This window comes from Muscardinus avellanarius, assembly GCF_963383645.1.
Source record: "Muscardinus avellanarius genome assembly, chromosome: 16".
In the NCBI taxonomy this organism is placed as follows: Eukaryota; Metazoa; Chordata; class Mammalia; order Rodentia; family Gliridae; genus Muscardinus; species Muscardinus avellanarius.
This window is the reverse complement of record NC_137802.1, coordinates 37,761,543-37,783,165: the sequence shown is the minus strand read 5'-3', so window position 1 is coordinate 37,783,165 and position 21,623 is coordinate 37,761,543. Positions and strand designations below refer to the sequence as shown.

At 54.6% G+C, this 21,623-nt stretch overlaps 1 protein-coding gene across 1 annotated transcript; it reads right to left on the bottom strand.

Moving 5' to 3' along the window:
- Positions 1-1,490: 1,490 nt before the first annotated feature.
- CUEDC1 (CUE domain containing 1) lies at positions 1,491-19,471 on the bottom strand (the record flags this gene model as incomplete). The annotated part of the gene is made up of 9 exons (XM_080712606.1): positions 1,491-1,558; positions 3,183-3,241; positions 4,408-4,501; positions 5,229-5,300; positions 7,024-7,107; positions 8,386-8,578; positions 9,539-9,665; positions 15,142-15,269; positions 19,136-19,471. 9 exons carry the CDS (start codon positions 19,469-19,471, stop codon positions 1,491-1,493), a joined length of 1,161 nt encoding a protein of 386 aa, XP_080568732.1.
- Between the last annotated feature and the right edge of the window lie 2,152 nt (positions 19,472-21,623).

Here is a 21,623-nt window from a genome sequence, read left to right as displayed (position 1 = left end):
GGGGGAGTCGGGAGAAGAGAATGGCTTCCAGTCACTCCACATCCAGGGCTGGAAAGACAATCCCGGGGAAACAGGCAGATCTGGAGGGGTAGCTGTGCCAGAGACTCGGATTTTGGAGCCAACTGCACAGAAGCACTGCTGATGCTGTGCAAGAAGGCGGTGGCGCTGCCAGAGAGTGGGGAGAGAGGACTGAAGAGGGTCAAGGGCAGAACAACGGGAGCCAGGAAGGGAGGAAGGAGAACTGCGCTCCCGGGGTCAGCAGAGCCAGGGAAGGCACTCAGGGAAGGCTGTGGGCATTGCCTTCGGACAGGGGCACAGAAAAACGCAGGATGAGGCCCTGCAGGTGGCAGGGGACTCCCCTGAGCCGGTCCCCTCCTAGAGGCTGCCAGCTGGCAGTGGGTGAAGGCGGATGCCATTCTCTTGCCAGCTGGGAGAAAGAAGAAATAGTGAGGATTCCTGGTTTTTATGGTGGGGAGAGGAGGAAGTAAATTGAGAGAGAAGCTGGGACAGGAAAAGCTGGGGAACTCAGGAGAGAGAAATGACAGGCAAGATTCGGGGTGGGGGACTGCTGCGGTAGGGCCTGTCTTCCGGAGAGGCGGCTGGGGATGGCAGCGGGATGGAGTGGGAGCGCAGGTTTCCCACATCCCAGAGAAGTGGGTGTGGAGGTACAGTCTGAGGGCGAGGACGCCTGGGTAGAGTGGGAGAGGGCTGGAAGCACCTGGGGGGGTGGGGTGCAATGGGGAGACGACTGGAGGGGAGGCTGCCGCCCATGCAGAAGCGGGGCGCCTGCATTTACTGTGTCCTCTGCATCTCGGTTTATCTCACTTCTACTCTATCCCAAGGGGAGCAAGTATGTCTCCATAGTCTGAACCAGAGCCATACCGGCCACACCGTAGCTCAAAAAGCCTGGTGGATGCTGACCACGGAGACCAGGGGCAGGGAGCGTGGGCAGGGAGCTACCTGGCGTGGGGAGTGAGGTGCAGAGGGATGGCCCTGCAGGAGGAAGGGGCCTTCCCTCATCACTCCCTAGAGGGGTGCACGGGGAGACAGGAGGAAAAGAACCCAGGCCCAGGGCTGCGGCCACCTCGGGAGGGACATTTCCTCATCTGGTGTGACAGATCTTAGACCACCCAACCCAGAAAGAGAACTGGACAGTTGTGTGTGTTCAGGGCCACCTCGATCTCCTTAAATTGTCCTCTCAGCGTGGTGTGTGTGTCCTGCACTATATTCATAATGGGGCCATAAACTCTCCAAGGTCAAAGCTCATTTTGTTTTCCTGTTTCCAGCATTGGTGGTAGGCAGGTGTGACGATCTTTTTGTCAAATGAAATGCAAAAGACCGGTTTGCATGCCACGTCCCCTGCCACAACAAGGGAAGAGACCCAGGATCTGCACTGCCCAGCTGCCTGAGCCCAGCACCTCAGCACCCCGGGAAGACATGCGGGCATGGGTGCAGCGGCCCAGGCCTTGGGCGCCTCTGGGCCTTACCTCTTACTGTCCTTCTCTTAGGGCTTCCTCTGCCTTGGGCACCTCCTGTCGTTGACCCCGGAAGTCTTCATCTGAAAAGCAGAAGGAAGCTGCTTCATGTTGCACCCTGCAGGCCTCAGTCAGCCATGTCCCTAGAGAGCTACCCAACCAGCTCCGCCCCTTGGTTTGATGGGGCCCCACACTGATCCCCAGGGGCGCAGCGCAGAGATCTAGGGAAAGAGGCTACAGGACACTGGGCACTGGCCTGGCTCTATCACTGAGCTCAAGCCCTGGACAAGCTCTTTCCCTTCTTTAGGCCTCAGTTTCCTCATCTATGGTGGAAGCCAGTTGTGGTGGTACAGGCCTGTAATCCCAGTACTTGGGAGGCTGAGACCGGAGAATCGCAGGTTTGAGGACAGCCTCAGCAAGTAGTGAGAATCTCATCAACCTAGTGAGACCCTGTTTCAAAATAAAATAAAATAGGGCTGCAGGTATAGCTTGGAGGTAGAATGTCCCTGGGTTCAAGCCCTATTGCCCCCAAAAAATTAAAATTAAAAATAAATAAGATAAAATAAAAATGGGATGAGAAAGCTAGACGTCCAGCTGACCTCCAGGATCTGTAGTTCTCTTTTCTGGATGTCTCCTGACCCTCAAGGGGCCGGATGGTGTGAGGATCAGGGTTCATCTACATGTGGCCCGGTAGGAGCTGAGCAGGGTCTGCTGGCCCTAGTGACCTCTGGAAAGGACTGTGTAGATGTTGAAAAATCTCTGGGCCTCATAAAGAAGAACAAAATAATACCATTTGCAAGAAGATGGAAAGTCCTGGAAAGCACTTTGTTAAGTGAGATCAGCCAAGCACAGAAGGAGAAGGTACATATGTTCCCTCTAATATGCCCAAACTAGGGAATGTAGAGGATACCAGTTTGACTCCAGATAATGGAGGGGAAATGCCAGCAAAGCTTGAATGGAAAGACAGAAGAGGAGGAGGAAGGCTGAACTTGACTAATGAGGGTCTACATCCGAATATGTGTAAAATTATGAATATGGCATGGTTACCCTGGACAATCATTGGTGGGAGGGGGGAAGGGAAAACAGGGGCAGGGGGGGAGAGAGGGCACCAAGTATAGTTTAAATGTATACCCCTTACGTTCAATAAAAATTAAATAAATAAATAAATAACCATCTACAGAAATAAATAAATAAATAAATGACATTATATACATTAATGTGAGCATCCCAAAGTTGGCTCTCAGTATACTCTATGGGGAAAGGGAAAGTGGGGAGGTTACCAAGGGAAAACTCACCAACTGCTTTGTGCATGTCTGTCTCTATCGGTATGAACTACATTGTTATCTGAGACTGTATGATTACAATACAGCAATAAAAGTATTTAAAAAAAAAATCTCTGGGCCTCAGCTCAAGCTGCCCAGCGCCTGGGGAGGGGGCCTGTTGGTTCCCTCACACCCCAGGGGACACTGCCCAGAGATAGCACCTGATACCCTGTGCTACAGGTGGAGATCTAGGTGAAGGGGGGCTGGGCTCCCACTCAGGGCTTTGGGAAGGGGAAGGCACTGGGCACCTGGTGTGTAGCACATTTCCTTAGTCACATGCCCACCTTGGGCTTGGTGCCCCTTCCTGACACGAAACCCCCAGAACCTCCTCTTGAAAGGACACCCATCCCTTGCAAGTCAGAGCTCAAGACTCTTTCTGCCTCACCACAAGCGTGGCCCTCCACGTCGTCCAGGAGATTTGCTGTCGATGCGGCAGCCCCCAGCCTGCCCAGTCATTCAGGAAAAACATCCCAGAGATGGATAGGTACTGCCACCGCCCAGCCTATTCCCCCATGCCCCGCCCCCAAGCCCTGAGGCTCTTCCCATCTTCATGTTCCCAGCACCCCAACACTGCCCACCCAGCTCTTTGCTCAGTCCGCTGAGCAGCCAGGCCTGGACTCTCTCATGTGCTCCCATCTCAGGCCAGGGGAGGGACTTTCTCCCTGCTCCCCTCTGCCTGGCCAAGATCCCGGGCCCTGACAAGCACAGAAGGGAGTTTGAGTGAAAACCTAGAAACCCTTCTTGGCCAAGGAATTAAAAGTGAGAGGCAGCCGGGCGTGGTGGCGCACGCTTGTAATCCCCGGGCCTGGGAGGCTGAGAGAGGAGAATGGCACAGGTTCGAAGCCAGCCTCAGTTACTTAGTGAGGCTCTCACAACTTAGTGAGACCCTGTTTCCAAATATAAAATAGGTCTGGGATTATAGCCCAATGGCAGAAAAGCCCCTGGGTTCCACCCCCAGTACCACAAAAAAAAAAAAAAAAAAAAGAAAGAAAGAAAGAAAGAAAAGAAAAGAAAAAATAGGGCTGGGGTGTAGCCCAGAGGTAGAAAGCCCCTGGGTTCCACCCCCCAACAGCACCGGAAAAAAAAAAAAAAAAAGTGAGAGGCAGGCTTTTTCTTCCCCCCAAGCTACACCTCCATCCCTATTTTTTATTATTTATTTTTAAACAGTCTCATTAAGTTGCGGAGTGCCTCACTAAGTAGCTGAGGCTGTCACTGAACAGCCTCCCAAGGGCTGGGATTACAAGTGTGCACCACCACACCCGGCAGAGGCAGGCTTCTTGAGAGGCAGAGGCAGAAGAACCATGCTCCACTCCAACTACAGAAACCAGGGCAAGGCTTGCTGACTTCAATGGAAGGACCAACTTTTCTCCCAAGATGCAGATTAGCCCAGACCAAAGGGGAATAAAAAGTCCTCTGAAGAACAACTTTCTAGAGAAAAAGACCGCCGCTGCCGACCAGACCCGCTCCCCAGGCTGGCCCCTGGAGCTCTGAGGCCCAGTTCACACAGCAGCGGGGAGGCTGCAGGGACAGGGCCCACTCCTGGGGATGGCACGGCCTCGGAAGGCCAGCCCCTCCCTGGCCATCCCACCCCGTGCCAGCCGGAAGGATACGGCTGATGCTTGGGCAAATGCTTCTTCTTGGACTTCCTCATTTTGGTCTTCTCCGAGAAGGCCCGGGCCAGTTCAAAGAGCTTCCTCCGGGTGGCTGGGGCAGAAAGACCTATGAGCCAGAGCACGGAGGGCACCCCAGGCCTGGGGGCGGCCAGGGCAGCACCCGAGGGAGGGGCGAGCTGAGGAGAGGGAGGTGACTGGAATCACTACGGTTGGCCTGCAGGGGCAGCACAGTCCACCAGGCCCAGGGCGTTCCTTCCCCAGCTGTGACAGACAGCCTCATCTAGAATTTCCCGCCCCTCCCCTGGACACCTCCAGAGTTGGTCCTGGGGTTTCCCGGACTAATCAGAGGTTTTCCCTGCTACAGAGCCTGAAGGGATGGCGGCCTCCTTCACACTGTGCAGTGGGGAGGTGAGGGGACCTGGAGGGGCACTCCAGGCCGGCAGGACTCTGTGGGAGGAGGTCTCCAACTCTGAAGGTCCCCCACCCCTACGAAAAGGGGTCTTAGCAAGGGCTGCCCCACAGTCAGACCCAGCCAAGCTTCCTCCAGCCACAGAGGATGTAAACATGCAGCAATTCATTTTCTGCAGACAGCTGGCTCAAGAGGATTTAAACTCAATTTGTATCCAGACTCAGCTGCACAGGGAAGTAAGGCAGGAAGGCGAGGGAGCCAGCCTGCGATTAAAATGTCACTTGGGTTCACCACGAGCCCGCAGTATTAAGAATTTGGGGGTGGGGGTTCCTTCCCTCCCATGAAGCCACAGGGCCTGGCTCAGAAGAGCTAGGAGGGCGGGGGTATGGGGGGACAGGGCTCAACTCACATTTTCCCATGTGTTTCAACTTATCCCTGAATAAGGCATCTTCAGACACGGCAGGGTTGGCATCGCTGGTTCCTGGAAAGAGGAAACACCTACTGAGCGATCGGCCCCTTGGGGTTCTAAGGCCCCACGAGAGGGAGAACAGACAGCTCCAAGGCTCGGGGAGGTGGCCCAGGCTCCCCACGGGGGCCGTTTTAGCCCAGCCCTTCTACCGGAGCAAGGATGGGGCTTCTTCCCTAGCTGGGAGGGAGTTTAAAGCAAGGAAGATATTTAGGGTTCTATACTGTCTTTCCCTTGCAAGCTGCGCTTTTTCTGTCTGAAAATAGGAGTGGTCTATGGTATGCTGTACGTACGTGTGGACAGCCAGCTGGCACAGGATCCCAACTGTCCACTTCTCTGACAAATGCCATATTCCGTGAAGTCTGAGATGAGCCATGGTAGGGGCACTGACACCAGGGAAGTCACCAGGCACTGCAAAGGCAGCTTCCCCTGTTAACCGTTCACCTGCCTACGTCCTGACAGCACCGTACGTCAAGGAGGAAAGGCACGAAGACGGCAACCTAGGAGAGTTCTTCCTCCCAGGCTCAGCCCCTCCATCCCTCTCTCTCTTTCGGAAGGAGAATGGAGCAGGCAAAGGTCAGGACCCAGCGCCACCCAGAGCCTCCAGCACCCTGGGTCTCTCCCTGCCCTTCTAAAGCCACTGCGCGCCCTCCTGCGACTTGGCTAATCCCGAGTCACCTTGCCTGCTCAGTCCCCTCTGAGTCATTCTGATCCATCTCAGTGGCTCTGGTGTCCCCGGTTAATTCGGGATCAAGGGCAAGAGGCTCCGGTGAAAACTCCCAGATACGCATCTGGTGGGGCCTAAGCTCCCAGGCTGTTGCTTATGAATCGGTTCCGTGGGATTTTCTCCCTTCGAGCTGAGCTCAGCTGAGCTCTCACCCTCTGCTCATGTGCCCCACTCTACCGCACAGTGATGCCCATCCGCAGAACCTCCCTGTGAGGTGGCAGCTCGTGTATGCGCGCGGGAGAAGGGCAGTAAGTGCAGGGGCCACTGCCCCGCGCAGGCTCGCTGTCTAGGTGTTGAGTATAAAAGCAGGGCCTCTGCACCTCAGCCCCCATTTCTAGCTCCAGCCGGACCCTCTCCGCAGCACCGAGGCCCTGCCCTGGGTCCTCTGCCTTGGGCTCCTGAGTAGGGTGGCTGGCCCTCTCTGGAGGCCATCCTTGCTTCTTACCAACCTGTGCTCAAAGCTGAAAATGCTGCTTCCTTCAATACCTAGGGCAGGGTCAGCTACTTAATAAATGGGTGGCTGGACCCTTCGCAAATTAATCTTGCTTTCCTCTCCGTTCATTTGCTAGCACCAGCAAGCAGGTCCTCAGCTTGGCTGCTCTGCTCTGCCTGCTTCTTGGGCACACCTCCTTACGAGACCATAAGCTCCTTTAGGGCCGACCCCATGCCTTGCGAGTCTGAATCCCTCCTGCCCCAGCTTGCTACCACAGGACACTATATGGTAGAGTAGCCTGGTAGCCCAGGCTTTGGGCGCAGGTTGGCAGTTCAGCCGACACATGCCAACCCCAGCCCCAGGTTAGTAAGGACCCAGGGCTGTTCAGTGAGGGGGACATCACACCCACATCAGGTTGTAAGTGAAGGCAGAGCCACCCCGCCTGGCTGGTGAGGGGCCTCGGGCTCTGCCCTGCATCTGTTTCTTCGCCCAACATCCAAACTCCAAATATGCATGGCAACGTTGGGGTCTGAGCCCCCCACACCCTCCAGGTCTCCCTCTCAGGAAGGCAAGGTTACCTGGGACAGTCGAGGGAACGCTGAAGTCATTTCCGACAGCCACGCTGCTGGATCTGGATTTCTGGGACTCATATTTCAATCGATCTGGAATAGAACCACACTCCTGTCAGGGAAGTTAGCTCCTGGGCTCCCGGAAACCTCAGAATCACACAAGTGCACACGCACGTGCACACACACACACACACATACACACACACACAATATGCATGCACACAACATGTACCAGATCCTAAAGAAACAGTGATAAGCAAGGTGAAGTATAATCTCAACTACTCAGGAGACTGAGGCAGGACAATTGAAAGTTTGAGGCCATCCTGGGCAACTTTGTGAGACTCTGTCTCAAAATAAAAAATAAAAAGGGTTAGAGGTAATAACTCAGTGGCAGAGCATCCCTGGGTTCAATCCCCAGTCCCAAAACACAAAACAAAATGAAAATCTTAAGTAGACAGTGTGGTAGTGCATGCCTAGAACCCCACTGGTTGGGAGACTAAGACAAAAGGATTGCAGGTTTAAGGCCGTCCTCAACAACATAGTGAGACCCTGTTTCAAAACAAAAATAAAAAAGAGCTGGAGGTATAGCTCCAAGGTAAAATGCTTCTGGCTCCAATTGCCAGTACAAAAACAAATATATGTAGTAAGATAGAAACTACTATCTGACAGCTATCTGGAATGTTAGAAAGTCAGAGTTCAAAGGTCCCTAGATCATAAGAGTCCAAGGATCCTGTAAAAGGAAAGGCCTGAGATCTGCAGCATCCTCAATACAGAGCCACGGCCGGCCTCTGGAGCCTCTGCCTCTACCCCAGCACCCTCACTACACAACCTCTCCGCCATCAACGTGGCTGTCACACACACTCTTATACTGTGGCCCTTAGGAGACAGCCCCTGCAGCCCTCTTTCTGTACCCCACCCCAAACACCCCCCATCCTGAAAGCGGAAGGCAGCCAGACTGGGGAGCAGGGTACCACACCGAAAGGCCACCTAAATATGGTTCCCCAACAAATATCCTCCACTCAGGGAGCCCCCTAGGCACCCGCAGAGCCACCGCTCTGTTCCTGGGGCTCCAGACCCCTCACAGCTACCATGAAGCTGGCAGTTAGTGAGGAAAGGTGGCACTTCCATCCCCACGCCCCGTGCCAAGGTCAGTGATGGGCACGTAGCAGACGTGAGGGGAGGGACGAAGCCTAGGTGAGCGCACCCTTCATCTGCTTCCCGAGGTGCCCCAGGTCCCTGCCGGCAGACTTCTGGGCTCCCTGGGATAACCTGGTGAGGGCTCCTGACTCCTCAGCCTCCAGCACAGCCCTGCCGAGCCCAGCCCCAGCCCCAGCCCCAGCGCAGTGGCCACCGTCCTGGCCCGGTGCCCACCTCTCTCCAGGGCCAGGAGGAAGTCACGGTTACGCTGCAGCTCCTTCATAAACTCCTCGTTCTGCAGGAAAAGTGCGATCCTCTCGTCCTCCAGGTACTGCTTCCAGCGGCTGTCCTGGTCACGGGCCCCAGGCCCGGCTGCAGGAGGAGGCCCTCCCTCTCCACTCACAGGCTTGGAGCCCCCAGAGTTACCCTGAGGAGCAGATGAACATGCTGAATGCCTACCCACGATGGCATGCTTTGCGCTGACATCCGTGCACATCTGTACACATCTGTGTACACACATGCCCTTTCCCAGGACCCTCCAGCCCCACCAGAGGCACACACCTCCCAGGGGACCTCGTCATCAGGCACAGCCCTCAGAACAGGTCAAAAACCTTCCTGCTGCAGAAACAGCAATGGCTTAAAAACTATTTTCCCAGTGGGTACGGTGGCAGATGTCTGTATGGGGGAGGCTGTGATAGGAGGATCACAGTTTCAAGGCCAGCCTTAGTAACTTAGCAAGGCCCTCAGCAACTGACTGAAAAAATAAAATAGGGCTGGGGGTGCAGCGCAAAGGTAGAATGCCCCTGGGCTGAATCCCCAGTAACACCCCTTCCCTGTGCAGACACTATTTTTCCTCCTGACCTTGAACTACCTGGTTTCTTCATCCACAACCTAATAGTTCTAAAAAGGGATTCGCAACCTGCTTAAGATCCTATTTGTGAACTCAGATTCCAACCTCTCCCTGTACCAGTCGCTTCAGAGTACAACACATGCACACACATACACACACACACACACACACACACACCCCACAGAGGCATCTTGGGACATGCCAATATCTGGGGAGAAGCAGCTCCTGGCCCTTTAGCAGGGAGAGGGAGGGAGGTGCCCTGGCCCTCTGCGTTGGCTGCTGCATGCCCGGCCCACAGCCTGAGGTGATGGCTGTCTCCAGAGCCTCCTCCTGCAGTCACCTCCCTGGGTGGAGCTGGAAACCACCAGGCCCAGACAAGGAAGTAAGGGTTTTGGTTCTTTCCCTACAAACCTAGGGAAACCAAAATAGTTCAGCCTGGACTTAAAAACTGGGAAGCAAAACTAACTGGCACAAATTGTGCATGCAGAGTGAAGCCCCAGACAGGCGGGTGTGCGCGGAGGGGGTGGGCAGCGTTACCTGGATGCTATCTAGCTGCTGGGGCAGGATGCGGAGGAAGTCCTCAGGGAGGCTGCCCAGCAGTGGCGGGTTCCAGTTCCGATAGCGCCTCTGACTTGCAGGAGGGCCAGAGCCCAGCATGTCAATCCTGAGGGCGGGAGATGAGGAGGAGGGAGCAGTGAGGGCAGACCCCAGGGCCGGCCTATATCATACCAGGTCCGAGGCAGGTGGGTCCTGCTTGGGGCTTCCACTACCCCCAGGATGGGGCGTGGCATCCTCTCATTATGGGGGCTCTGCTCAATCAGCCTCCCCAGTCTCCAGCCTTGCCCTCGGGCTCAGGCTGACAGTCAATGCTCTCCAATCACTCAGCCCGTTAGGGCTCTAGAACTCTATTGCCCTGCTAAAATGCATGATATGTATCTAGTAGCGGTGTTTATGAATATCCACTATGGACAGCAGGATCCTAGGGACTGAACCCAAGGGCACTGTACTTTTGAGCTACAACCCTAGACCTTTTAATTTTATTTTTATTTGTTGTAATACTGGAGGTTGAACCCTGGGGCATTCTACCTCTGAACTACAACCCAAGCCCTATTTATTTATTTATTGTGGGTCTGGGGATGGAACCCAGGGGATTCGACCTCCTAGCTACACCCCCGCCCTATTTTTATTTTTTATTTTGAAACCGGGTCTCACTGAGTTGCAGAGAGCCTCACTAAGTAGCTGAGGCTGTCCAAGAACCGCGATGCTCCAGGCTCAGCCTCCCGAATGCTGGGATTATAAGCATGAGCCACCACACCCGGCTCCCGGCCCTATTTTATTTTAAAACAGAGTCTCACTAAGTTGCTGACACTGGCTGAAAACCTGCTATCCTCCTGTGTCAGCCTCCCAAGTACTAGGACTGAAAGATGTGTGCCGCTGTGCCTGGCTTCCTTTGGTGTTTATAGCCCTAGCACCTGGCAGTGCTGGGCTCGTGGCTGCTGCATAACCAATTATGGTACAAACAGATGCATAAACCGCTAACAGCCTGGCCTGCCTGCAAGTTGGGTTAGTGGGGAGGGGAGACACCAAGACCCCTAGAGAGAACCAAGCAGATCTGGGATCTCATTCTCTATCAGCCACAGCCATTAGGGTGTTCTCTGAAAGACCCCAGCTCCCCTCTGAGGCCCTTCCCCCATCTAGAACCTGCTGCCTCCCCAGCCACTGGTCTTGAACAGGCTTCTAAGAAGGCAGACGGAGATGCCAGTGGACGGTTCTTTCTCTGAGTTGCTCAGGGCCCACTTCTCCCAGGCAGGGTGCATGGCAGGAGGTCTGTGCCAAGACAGAGGCCAGCAGCGAAGCAGTGGGCAGGAGGGGTGAGGCCCCACAGCCCCCTGGACCCCAGGCTCCCGTGTCCCGCCCAGGCCTGAGGGCAACCTAGAGCCCTGGAGCCGAGCCAGGAGCTCTCACAGCTCCTCTGCAGCCTGCAGCGTGCAACCGCAGGACACGTGTTCTGCTGAATCAGGGAAATGACACAGAGAAGCAGCGAGGGGTGGCTGGGGCAGTGAGGCGGCTCTCCGCTGGCTCACTGGGCTGGCCTGGCTTTGATTTGGCCTCCAGCTCCAGGAATCCCGGCCGCCCCCTCACTGGAGGGGAGCTTTTCCGGGCTGCGGCTGACTGTGGAAATAACTTCCTTTCCTTTTCTATTTTGGGCGGGTGGCCGGCGGTGGGGGCGAGGGGAGTGCGGGGGCAGCAGCAGACGGATAACCAGCTACCAGCTGCTGAGGGCTCGGTGGGAGCTCCGCTCGCAGCCTGGAGCCAGGCCCTGCGCAGTCCCCCCTCGCTGAGAGAGAACCTGCAGATGGGCACCTGCATGCTGGGGCCTCCCATTCCCAGCCAGGTGACTTCCACAGTACTCTGCCACCAAGGGCTGGCTTCGTTTTGCTCCCAGAGATGCAGTGGAAATGATGCCCCGTTTCTCATCTCTGGAGCCCTAAAGACACCTCTAACCACAGCAGAACAAATCCTCTCTAGCATCTTGACTCTTCCCTGGGTCTCAGGGTCTTTTTTTTTTTTTTTTTTCTGATGATGATGGGGGTGATACTGGGGCTTGAACCCAGCTGCATTCTACTCTGAGCTACACCTCCAGCCCTATTTTATTTTTTTAGTTTGAAACAGGGTCTTGCTAAGTTGCTGAAACTGGCCTCAAGCCTGCAATCCTCGTCTTAGCCTCCCAAGTACTGGGATTTCAGGTGTGCACTACCATGCCTGCAGGTCTCAGGGTCCTTATCTGGGACAGGAGTTCCCACCCCCAATTTGACCTCAGAGCCACACAGGGGGAACCCAGAGTTTCAGTTGAACCCCACTGGCCACTCTGTTACTAAGATACCCAATTGGGAGGGGTCGAGGTGGAGAGCCCCTGTTCTCTGCTGAGTTTTCCTTGCTGCTGGGCCCCGGGGTCTAGAGGAAGCACAGACGCAGACCCCTCAAAGCCCCTGTTCTGCAGGGATGAGGTCAGGCCACAGTTGCAGGAGCACGGGCCCCCAGCGTGGGCAGCCCAGGCGACTCCATTGTGGTCAGAAAAAGGAATGTCAGAAATGAGCTGAGAGGCACTTAAGGGAGGTCCAAGGCTGTAATTTCCACGAGAAACAGCAGGCGGCCTGTGTGTCGAGGGGTCCTTGAGCTTTACAGACCAGGGAAGAACAGGCTGGGAGAAGGGAAGGAAACGGCAGGCTGGAGAGTCTCCAGGACCCCAGCCTCTGGACCCCCCAGCTACCCAGATTTGCCAGCAGAATGTGAAAGCTGGCTGAGCAGGATTGCCCAGACAGCCCTTTCGGGCAGGAACTGGGATAAAACTAAAATCAGATCCATATGAGGGACACGCTGGTCATCCGAGCAAAACCCAGACACAGGGACCCTGGCATTCTAGCATGGTTTCCCTGGAATGGCCCTTCCTCTCTGGGTCCAGCAGGACAATGTCCAAGCTCCCAAACTTGGACCCCATCCACAGGCTCTCAGGCAGCCAGGGCCTGACAGTGACAGCACCCCCCCTTTTAAGTCAGACCTTTTTCTGCGGCCAGGAGAGGCCCCTAAAACACTAACCTGGCCACACCTCTCCCCAGCTGAAAGCCTTTCAGCAGGCCCCCACAGCTGCAGGAGAGGCAGAGTTCCTTGGAAGGCCAGCAGGCCCCGGGATCTGCTGGCCTCTCCAGCCTCACCCGCCAGCCATTCAATGTCTCCAGGAGTCCCCAGATGGCCCTCTTCCCCACCCCCAGGCTTCTGCCTGCTCTCTGCTGCACCAGGCTAATGTCACACTGTGTGGCCTTCAGGTCACAGCCTGGATAGGAGCTCCTCCAGACAGCCTCCAGCCCTGTCTACACTCCCATCTCCTGGGGAAGTGAGGAGCCAAGGCAGTGCTGTCCGTCCTTTGTCACACACAAGGTTCGGCACCTGCACACCGTGGATGACTCAGTAAATGCTGGAAACAACGCCTTGGAGGCAGAGGCTGGGCGAGATCCGGAGACCGCCTAGGGGCAGATCTGGGCCCTGGTGAAAGGGCGCGAGCTCGGGCTGGAGTGGCTTCTGGGGATGCCTCTCCGCTGATTGCAGTGCTCCGTGTTGGCACTGAACTCAGAGGCTCGCCAGTGCAGCTGGGGGGCAGGAAGCAGCAGTAACCACTGATTATAGGTCTGGTGTGTCCCTGGCACCGTGCTAAGAGCTCCGCGTACAGCACATCATTGCATCCTTATAACTGTGCTGAGGTGCCAATTAGCGATTCCCACTTCACAGATGAGGCCAAGGAAGCTCAGAGCGGTGAAGCAAGAAGCCAAAGGCCACACAGCAGATTCACCTGATAAATTGGAATTTAGGCAGCCGAAGGAAGCTGCTATCTGCTTCTGTCTGACTGCACAAGTCAAGTTCAGTCTTGTATCCACCCCCAGCCCAGCAAAGCCTTTACTTCCAGGGCCGAGCCCTGAACCTCAGGCAAGGGCAATGTGTTCACAGGTCTAAACCAAGGCTTCAAGCCGGGCATGGTGGCACACTCTTGTAATCCCAGTACTTGGGAGGCTGGGACAGGAGGATCACAGGTTCGTATCCAGCCTCAGCTACTTAGTGAGGCCCTCTACAACTTAGTGAGACCGTGTTTCAAAATAAAGAATAAAAAAAAAAAATTAAGGTTAGCTGGGTGCAGTGGCACATGCTTTATAATCCCAGTACCTGGGAGGCTGAGACAGGAGGATGGCAGGTTCACAACCAGCCTCAGCTACTTAGTGAGACTCTGCTTCAAAATAAAGAATAAAAATTGAGCTGCAGGTGTAGCATGGAGGTAGAATGTCCCTGAGCTCAATCCCCAGTACTGCAAATAAATAAATAAATAAACAAACAAACAAACCAAGGCCTCCTAAGTCTTGAACTAAATCCCACCACTGGGCGGTACTGCTCCTGCCCCATAACTCTGGCAGACACCTGGCCAGAGAGGGGAAAAGAGTGTGCAAGATACCCACACCAGGAATCTTCTTTCATGGCCTGTTTTCCTTTCTGAAACACAGAACCACCACTCTGCTAATTGAAACAGAACTTTTTGCAGAAGCATCTTGGGATATTTAAAAAAAAAAAAATCAAAGGAAGATCATTTAGCTCTGGGCTCCGTGACCCCATCCCATGCTGCCCAGTCATGCCCAGGTTTCACCCAGCCCTGCCCATGAGCTTACCACCTCCCAGCCCAGCACAGCCTGCCATCTCTGGGCACCACTGTGGTAGACCTTAGTCCCTAAGTCAGGTACCACAGCAGACCTATCCCTATGTCAAAAAAACACTGCCTCCCCCACCCCATAAAGTTCTAGAACTCTATCAGCTCCTAAGTATATCCAGAGGTTTCTCACTAGGAAATCGAGGGCACAAAGCTGTAGAGAGTTACTAGCTTTGAAGTCAAATGACCTGGGCTGGCATAGTGGCACACGCCTGTCATCCCAGCTTACTTGGGAGGCTGAGGCGGGAAGATGGCGAGTTCAAGGCCATCCTAGGCAGCACAGTGAGACCCTGTTTCAAAATAAAAAACAAAAAGGACTGGGGGTATAAGTCAGTGGTAGAGCATTTACCTAGCAGGTGAAAAGCCCTGTTCAATCCCCAGCACCCTGGGAGGGTGGGGATATAGAAGGGCTGGAATGTAGCTCAGCAGCAAAGCACTTACTTTGCAAACACAATGCCTTGGATTCAATCCCCAGTGCCAAAAAGACAAAAAAAAAAAAAAAAAAAAAAAGTCAAGCTAGAAAAAAGTCAAAAGCAATCTTTCCACAGGCTCGAGAAGGGCAATGTCGGTACAAGATGCGTGTGCTCCACTTCTTACCCTGGCATCTCCTTGAGCATAAGCTCCCAGGAAGAAGAGGCTGAGCCATGCTGATCTGTGCTCATATAGTACGGGACACACTACCTAGCGTAGAGCAGGAATTTAGGTAATGTTTGCCCTTGCAATCCTGACATGTGGAAAGTTCTCCTTACTGTCTAGCTAAAATGTCTCTTGATGCAGTAGAAACCTGTTCTTGATGGAATAAGAGGTCCAGCCAAATTTCCCACCGTGTTTGTCCACAACCCCAACCCTGACCCCCTTCCCTACCCCCCTGCACCAAAGCAGGATGGAGTCTCACCGGGGAGGAGGGGTGGGGGGAGCGAGAGGGTAAGGCCTGTCGAACACGTGCATGTGGTATGCCGGCGGGGAGTACACAGGCGGGGGCTCCTCATCGGAGCTGTCGGGTTCCAAAGTCCTTTCCAAGATCTAAATCAGAGACAACAAAGACAGAAGTATTAATAATCCTTCCTTGAATTTCAGTGGCATTCAGGCAAGACCAAGTGTGGGCGAGGCTGTACAATAAGGAACTCTGTGCCCTGCTGGTGGGCATGTGTGTTGATAGGACCACTTCTTTGGAAAACTGGTCTTATCGGGTGTGGTGGCGCACGCTTATAATCCCAGTACTTGGGAGGCTGAGACAGGAGGATCGCAGGTTCGCGGCCAGCCTCAGCTACTTAGTGAGGCCCTCTGCGACTTAGTGAGACCCTGTTTCAAATTAAAGAATAAAATATACAAAAGCTAAACACATGGCTTCCTCTGCCCCTGCGATGCAGCCGGCTCAGCACCCATGAAAGGACGGGGACCCAGAGGAATGGCAGCGTCAGCCATCCAGGTGAGGCTGGAGGGCAGGTGGGGACGCAGGGCGGGCAGTGGGGGACGGGAAGGGGCACCGGGGACTCCAGCCTCTCTCGCCGACACTTCTTGATCTAAGCTCCACAGCGCTGTGCACTTGCCACTCATGTCCTGTTTCTGTCACGTGCTAATCTCTGATGAGAACACCATTTATACTCTCCTCAAAGGACTTTCAATTCTATTATCTTAACCTCAAATAGCCTGCCAAGGCAAGAGGTGGGTCCTTATACCCATTTCACAGATGAGGCAACCGAGGCCCGGGTTGACTAAGGGGCATAGAAAAGGCCACCCGCTGGTTTTAGAACCGGGTCTTCAACTTAGACCCTGGTCTCCACAGCCAGAGCCTCTCCTTCAGGGGCAATGCCTGCACACCCAGCATGGGTTCCCAGAGTGGACAGTGCCCAGTTCCTGCCCTTCCTCTGGATTCTTCATCCAGGAGCTAGAAAGAGGGCAAAGAGAGGCCCAGTGTTGGGCAAAGGCTGCGTTTCTGCTACATAGACTGACCCAGACCTTTCCTCAGAGGCCCACAGGGGCCTTAGGAGGAAATCCTTCGTCCCACACCCCAAATGGCCGGCCCAATAGCCTCCTGTTCCTCTCCACAGCTCTGCACCTTTCTCCCCCAAGACAATGAACCTGGGAAGGACTCAGAGGCTGTGAATCCGCCCCGGACTCCCCAGGTCCCACATTCAACTCTGAGTTTGTGGAAGTCACTGCTAAAGCCTCTGCCTCTGCAAGTCTGGGCCGGGCTGCGCTGGCACGTCCCTGCCGAGACCAGCCAGGCCCACACTTGGAGCCTCACAGGGACACCCTGGCAGCCAGCAGGCACAGGGGAGTGCACGCAGGCGCACACACACTGCACACACAGCCAGCCCGACCCAGGGAGGCCTCCGCCCTGGAATGCACGAAGAACATTCTTTTCTTTGAGGCGGAAAGTATTTAAACAGATGCTATTGCAGGAAAAGAACTTAGCTGCTCTGCGGGCCACTGCTCACCCCAGATTCCCTCCAGAAGGAAAAGAGAGAGAGCAAACGCTGTCAGCACTGCTCTGTTCACTGGTGACTCTGGTGCCTGGTGCAGGGTAACGGCTCAGCAAGAACATGGTGCCCACAGAGGACTGACTGCTGCCACCACCTCTGCTCTCAGGGACAGGGGTCCAGGCTACAACCTGGCCTGAGCTGTTCCACGGAGACTGGCCTTGTGAGACGGGAGAGGAGGGCTCAGAGGAACCCTTCCCAGAAGAAGCCGCTTGGGGTTTCCTCTGACCTTGGCCTACAGGGGTCAGTCCCCAAGACTCAGCAAGATCAGGCCCCCTTGAGCCCCACAGCACAGCCTCTTGGGGCAGCACCCCAGCCATCCAGAGGCTCCCAGAGAGGGATGAGGAAACGTCCAGGAGGCCAGCAGTGAGCCAAGGCCAGCTCCAGCAAAGCAGATCGCCAGCCCCATGGAGAGAATCCCCAGCCTCCCCGGCCGCTCTCCTCCCATCCCACCAGTCACAGGAGCTGTTCCTCTGGCTCTAAAGGTGCTGGAGCTCTCGGCTCTGTGATCTCCTGGCTTAAGTCTCTGTGGGTGATGGATGCCTGCCAGGTGCTCTGGGGGGGCAGGGTCCGGGCCATTTATCTGACAAGAGCTATTTCTCTGTGGCGAGGATACCCCTCAGGCCAGCCCACCATCCATCAGCCCCCAGAGAGGGGGCTTTCTCCAGTCAGCAGTTATTGTCATTCCAGCTGCTGCTCATAAATTTTCTGCAGCACTTTCTGCTTGCTCAGGAGCCGCCTGCTGATGGGCTAAGGCAGGGCTCCAACGGTGGGGGCTGGGAGAGAGCCAGGAAGGGCAGGGGTGCTGGGGAGAGCTTTGGGAAACAAGCACACACACAGCACAGGCCACCTAGGGGCTGGGAAGCCTTGCAGGGGCTCGCGGGCGCGGGCGGCGTGGGCAAGGAGGACATATCCTAGCTGCCAGACTGCAAGGACAAAGGAGACTAGAAAGGGTCAGAGTTTGCAGGGAACTTTCCTGTGCACTGAAACACACACACACACACACACACACACACACACACACACACACACACACACCCTTTCCACTGGCTAATCCTGGAAGATCAAAAGAATGGTCTTCCAGGGAAAGAGGTGATAGAAAGTTGTAAAAAGATAGCAACAATACTGGTTCATTCAGTAAACATTCCCTGAGTGTCTGCTATGTGCTTGGACTGTCCTGGGTGCTGCAGGTGATACAGGGACAAGTCAGACATCATTCCTCACATAGCTTCTCCTCCACCGGAGAGGGAAATCCCAGGAGACCCGCTAAGGTCACCCTGCACCGTGACTCTGATTTCTGGAGAATGGCTGCCTGTCGGACATGTTGAGGACTCTGGATCTTAATAATGCTCCTCATGAAGCATGTGAAAATTAGAAAATGACACTTTTTTTTTTTGGTGATGTGTGTGTGTGTGTGTGTGTGTGTGTGTGTGTGTGTGTGTGTTTAAGATATACAGGACATTAAGCCGGGCATGGTGGCGCATGCTTGTAATCCCAGCATTTGGAAGGCTGAGACTGGAGGATTGCGGTTCACAGACAGCCTCAGCTACTTAGTGAGGCCCTCCACAACTCAGTGAGACCCTGTTTCAAAATAAAGAATAAAAAATTGGGCAGGGGATGTAGCTCGGAGGTCAAATGCCTCTGGGTTCCATCCCCAGACCCCCCCACACACACAAAAAAAAGATATACAGGGAATTGAACCCATGGGTATTATACCTCTGAGCTATACCTCCAGTCCTATTTTATGTTTTTGTTTGTTGTTGTTGTTGTTCGTGTGTGTGTGTGTGTGTGTGTGTGTGTGTGTTTTACTGGGGACGGAACCCAGGGGCATTCTACCTATTTTATTATTTTTATTTTGAAACAGGGTCTAAGTTGCAAAGGGCCTAAGTTGCTAATGCTGGCAGAGAACCTGCCATCCTCCTATCTCAAACTCCCAAGTACTGGGATTACAGGCATGCACCACCATGCCTGGCTTTATGTTTTATTTTAAAACAGGGTCTCTTCACTCATCTGGGTCTCCCTCTCCCCTGTAGGGCAATCTCTGAGCTGCCAGAGCCCCACACTGACTTCAGGCCACACCTGGACTTGGCTAAAGTGGCAACAAGCACGTTTAAATGCACACTAGTGGACTCTGTGCCTGAAATTGGGACTCTGAAGTCGGAGCGGGGCCCAGGAACCTATGCTTTTAGCAAGCATCTGGATTTTGAGGGCCCTTCCAGGGACTAGTCCTGCCTGGCACACCACGGAATGGGTACTCTGTTGAATGACTGCAGGATTTCTGTCTATAAAATAAGGCGGCTACTTGACCACATGTGTCCCAAAGGGAAGGAGGGCGGCTTGCTGGGTAAAACCCAATCCTGGGGTTAACGGCTCCTCCTGGTTTGAGTCACAGGGACCATGCCCTACCTCCGGGGGGATGCTGTCCTCCGAGTCTGAGCTGTCCTCGTAGGCGCTGCCGCCCCCCTCCAGGTTCATCTGCAACAGCTGGTCGATAGTGGCGTCCACCGCGCCGCTGTTGGCGCGCAGCACACACTCGATGATGTCGTAATCCATGTTGGGGAACATAGTCTTGAAGTCGTCCATGGCCTGGTTGAACTCCAGGCGGCGCACCTGGCGGGCCGGCCGGCTGTTGTTGAGCTCCTGCGGGGCCGCACCGCCACCACCGGCCCCAGGCCCGCGCGCCCCCGAGGTGCCCCCGCCGCCGCCGCCGCCACCGCTGCTCCGCCTGAACAGGCTGGTCATCGTGCTGAGCCGCTGGGGGAAAGTGTTTCCCACCCGCCTGGCCCGGTGGCCGTCGGCCGCTTGCTTGCTCCGCGGGCTCGGGGAGCTCACTCTGCGCCTCCTCCACCCCTGGGCAGCCAGGCGGGAATGGGCGGCCGGGGACTCAGGGTCAGGAGACTATGGCGTGGGGCCCCAGGCAGCCCTCGGGGAGCGAGGTGGCGGCATGCGGGCCTGGGTCGTGCTGGGGCTGGACCGCAGGTCATCCACCCGCCCTGGGCATCCTGCCTCGGGCTTCAGGGACTGTCCCACCTGAAACAAGAGAGACAGGAGCAGAGGTAAGCAGACAGGAGCCCAGAGGGGCAACCCCTACTCTGCCCCGCGGGACAGACTTCTTGCTACTTTCTCTCCAGCTGCGGTGCTTAGCCATCCCAGGTGAGCTACTGCTAGCTGGGGCTTCCTCTGTGCCAGCGCCATCCCAAGGGCCCCGTGCCCGTAAGCTCGTCACAACCCTCTGAGGCAGGTGCATTTTGCAGATGGAAAAACTGAAACATACAGTCAAGGTAGGATGTAAACCCAGGACATATGACCTCCCAAGCCTCTGGTCTCAACCACCACATATACTGCCAAGGTCCCTGAGGACCTGACCAGGCTGGAAAGGGCTCAGTAGAGGTGTCCTGTCCCTCTTGTTACCAGTCCGTCCAGTTCCAGTTTCCTCATCTTCCCACATCACTGTCCCAACATCATGGACCACTGCTAGGGCGTCCACCAGTTCAGAGCCCCCACTGAGTCCCAGAGACTTTCCAGCATCACCAAGAGCTTCCAGCCTTGGAAACCGTGAAGCTGATAGTCTGCTCCTGGGCACTCATGACAGGAGTCCACCAGCCCACGGAGGAAAGCAGAGGAGTTCCAGGCCACTGCCGGCCCCAACGTTCATTTTCTTTACCCCAAGGTTAGGCTGACAAGTTTTTTATTTATATCAGAGACACAGGTTTGCTTTTACAGAACACTGCGTTCCTGCATATCTAAAAAAATATCCTAGAAGTTTCTTTTCAAAGCCATCGAGGAACCATGAGCATCTTAAGTTTTATTCTTACCCTCACCAAACCCAGTTCCCCTGCCCCAGCCAACCTGGCCCCCAGTCCCAGCACCAGGTCCCCGAGGACAAGTATGGATGGGACTGAAGGTCAAGCACAATTAAGGAGCTAAATCTGTAACAGAAAAACACCCAGCCCACCGGAAGCAGGCACGAAAATCACTGCCAACGTACAGATGGCACGGGCATAGACTGTCTAAAAACATCGAGTTCTTTCTCCAGCTTACCCCAAGACTTACAGTAGTTTTGTTCACTGTAGTGAAATGGGAGCTGTATTTTAAGGGACTATCCCATCAAAAGATATTATCAAGTTTAATGAAACAGGTGCAAATCTGTTTTCTCTTTCCTAGGGGCGATAATCCTAACAGCTGATGAAGGAATGTTCCTGTGAGCAAATGAATGGGACCTTCTTTTTTTAAATAGAAATTTAAAAGTTTATTTTAAACTGGGCGTGGTGGCGCACGCTTGTAATCCCAGCATTCAGGAGGCTGAGACTGGAGGATCGCGGTTCGCAGACGGCCTCAGCTACTTAGTGAGGCCCCCTGCAACTCAGTGAGACCCTGTTTCAAAATAAAGAATAAAAAATAGGGCAGGGGTGTAGCTCGAAGATCGAATGCCCCTGGGTTCCATCCCCAGACCCCCCCCAAAAAAAGTTTATTTTATTTTATTTTTGGTGGTACTGGGGGTAGAACCCAGGGGCTTTCTAACTCTTGGGCTACACTCCCAGACCTATTTTATATTTTATTTGTAAACAGGGTTTCACTAAGTTGCTGAGAGCCTCCCTAAGTAGCTGAGGCTGGCTTCAAACCTGTGGGATCCTCCTGTCTCAGCCTCCCAAGCACGGTGATTACAAGCTTGCGCCACCACGCCTGGCTGAAAGTTTATTTAAAATTAGGGAAAGATAGAGGAGAAAGCAGCTCCCCCCAAAAGGAGGGGTCCAATGGGACCTTATTGCCACTGTCTCAACAGTCACACACCTGAAAGAGTGGGAGACATGGGACCCGAGGGGTGCACTGGGGCCAGAGGACCCCTCACTGCCACTGACTCCCTGTCTTTTTAGCTCAGTCCCCTCATGTTCAC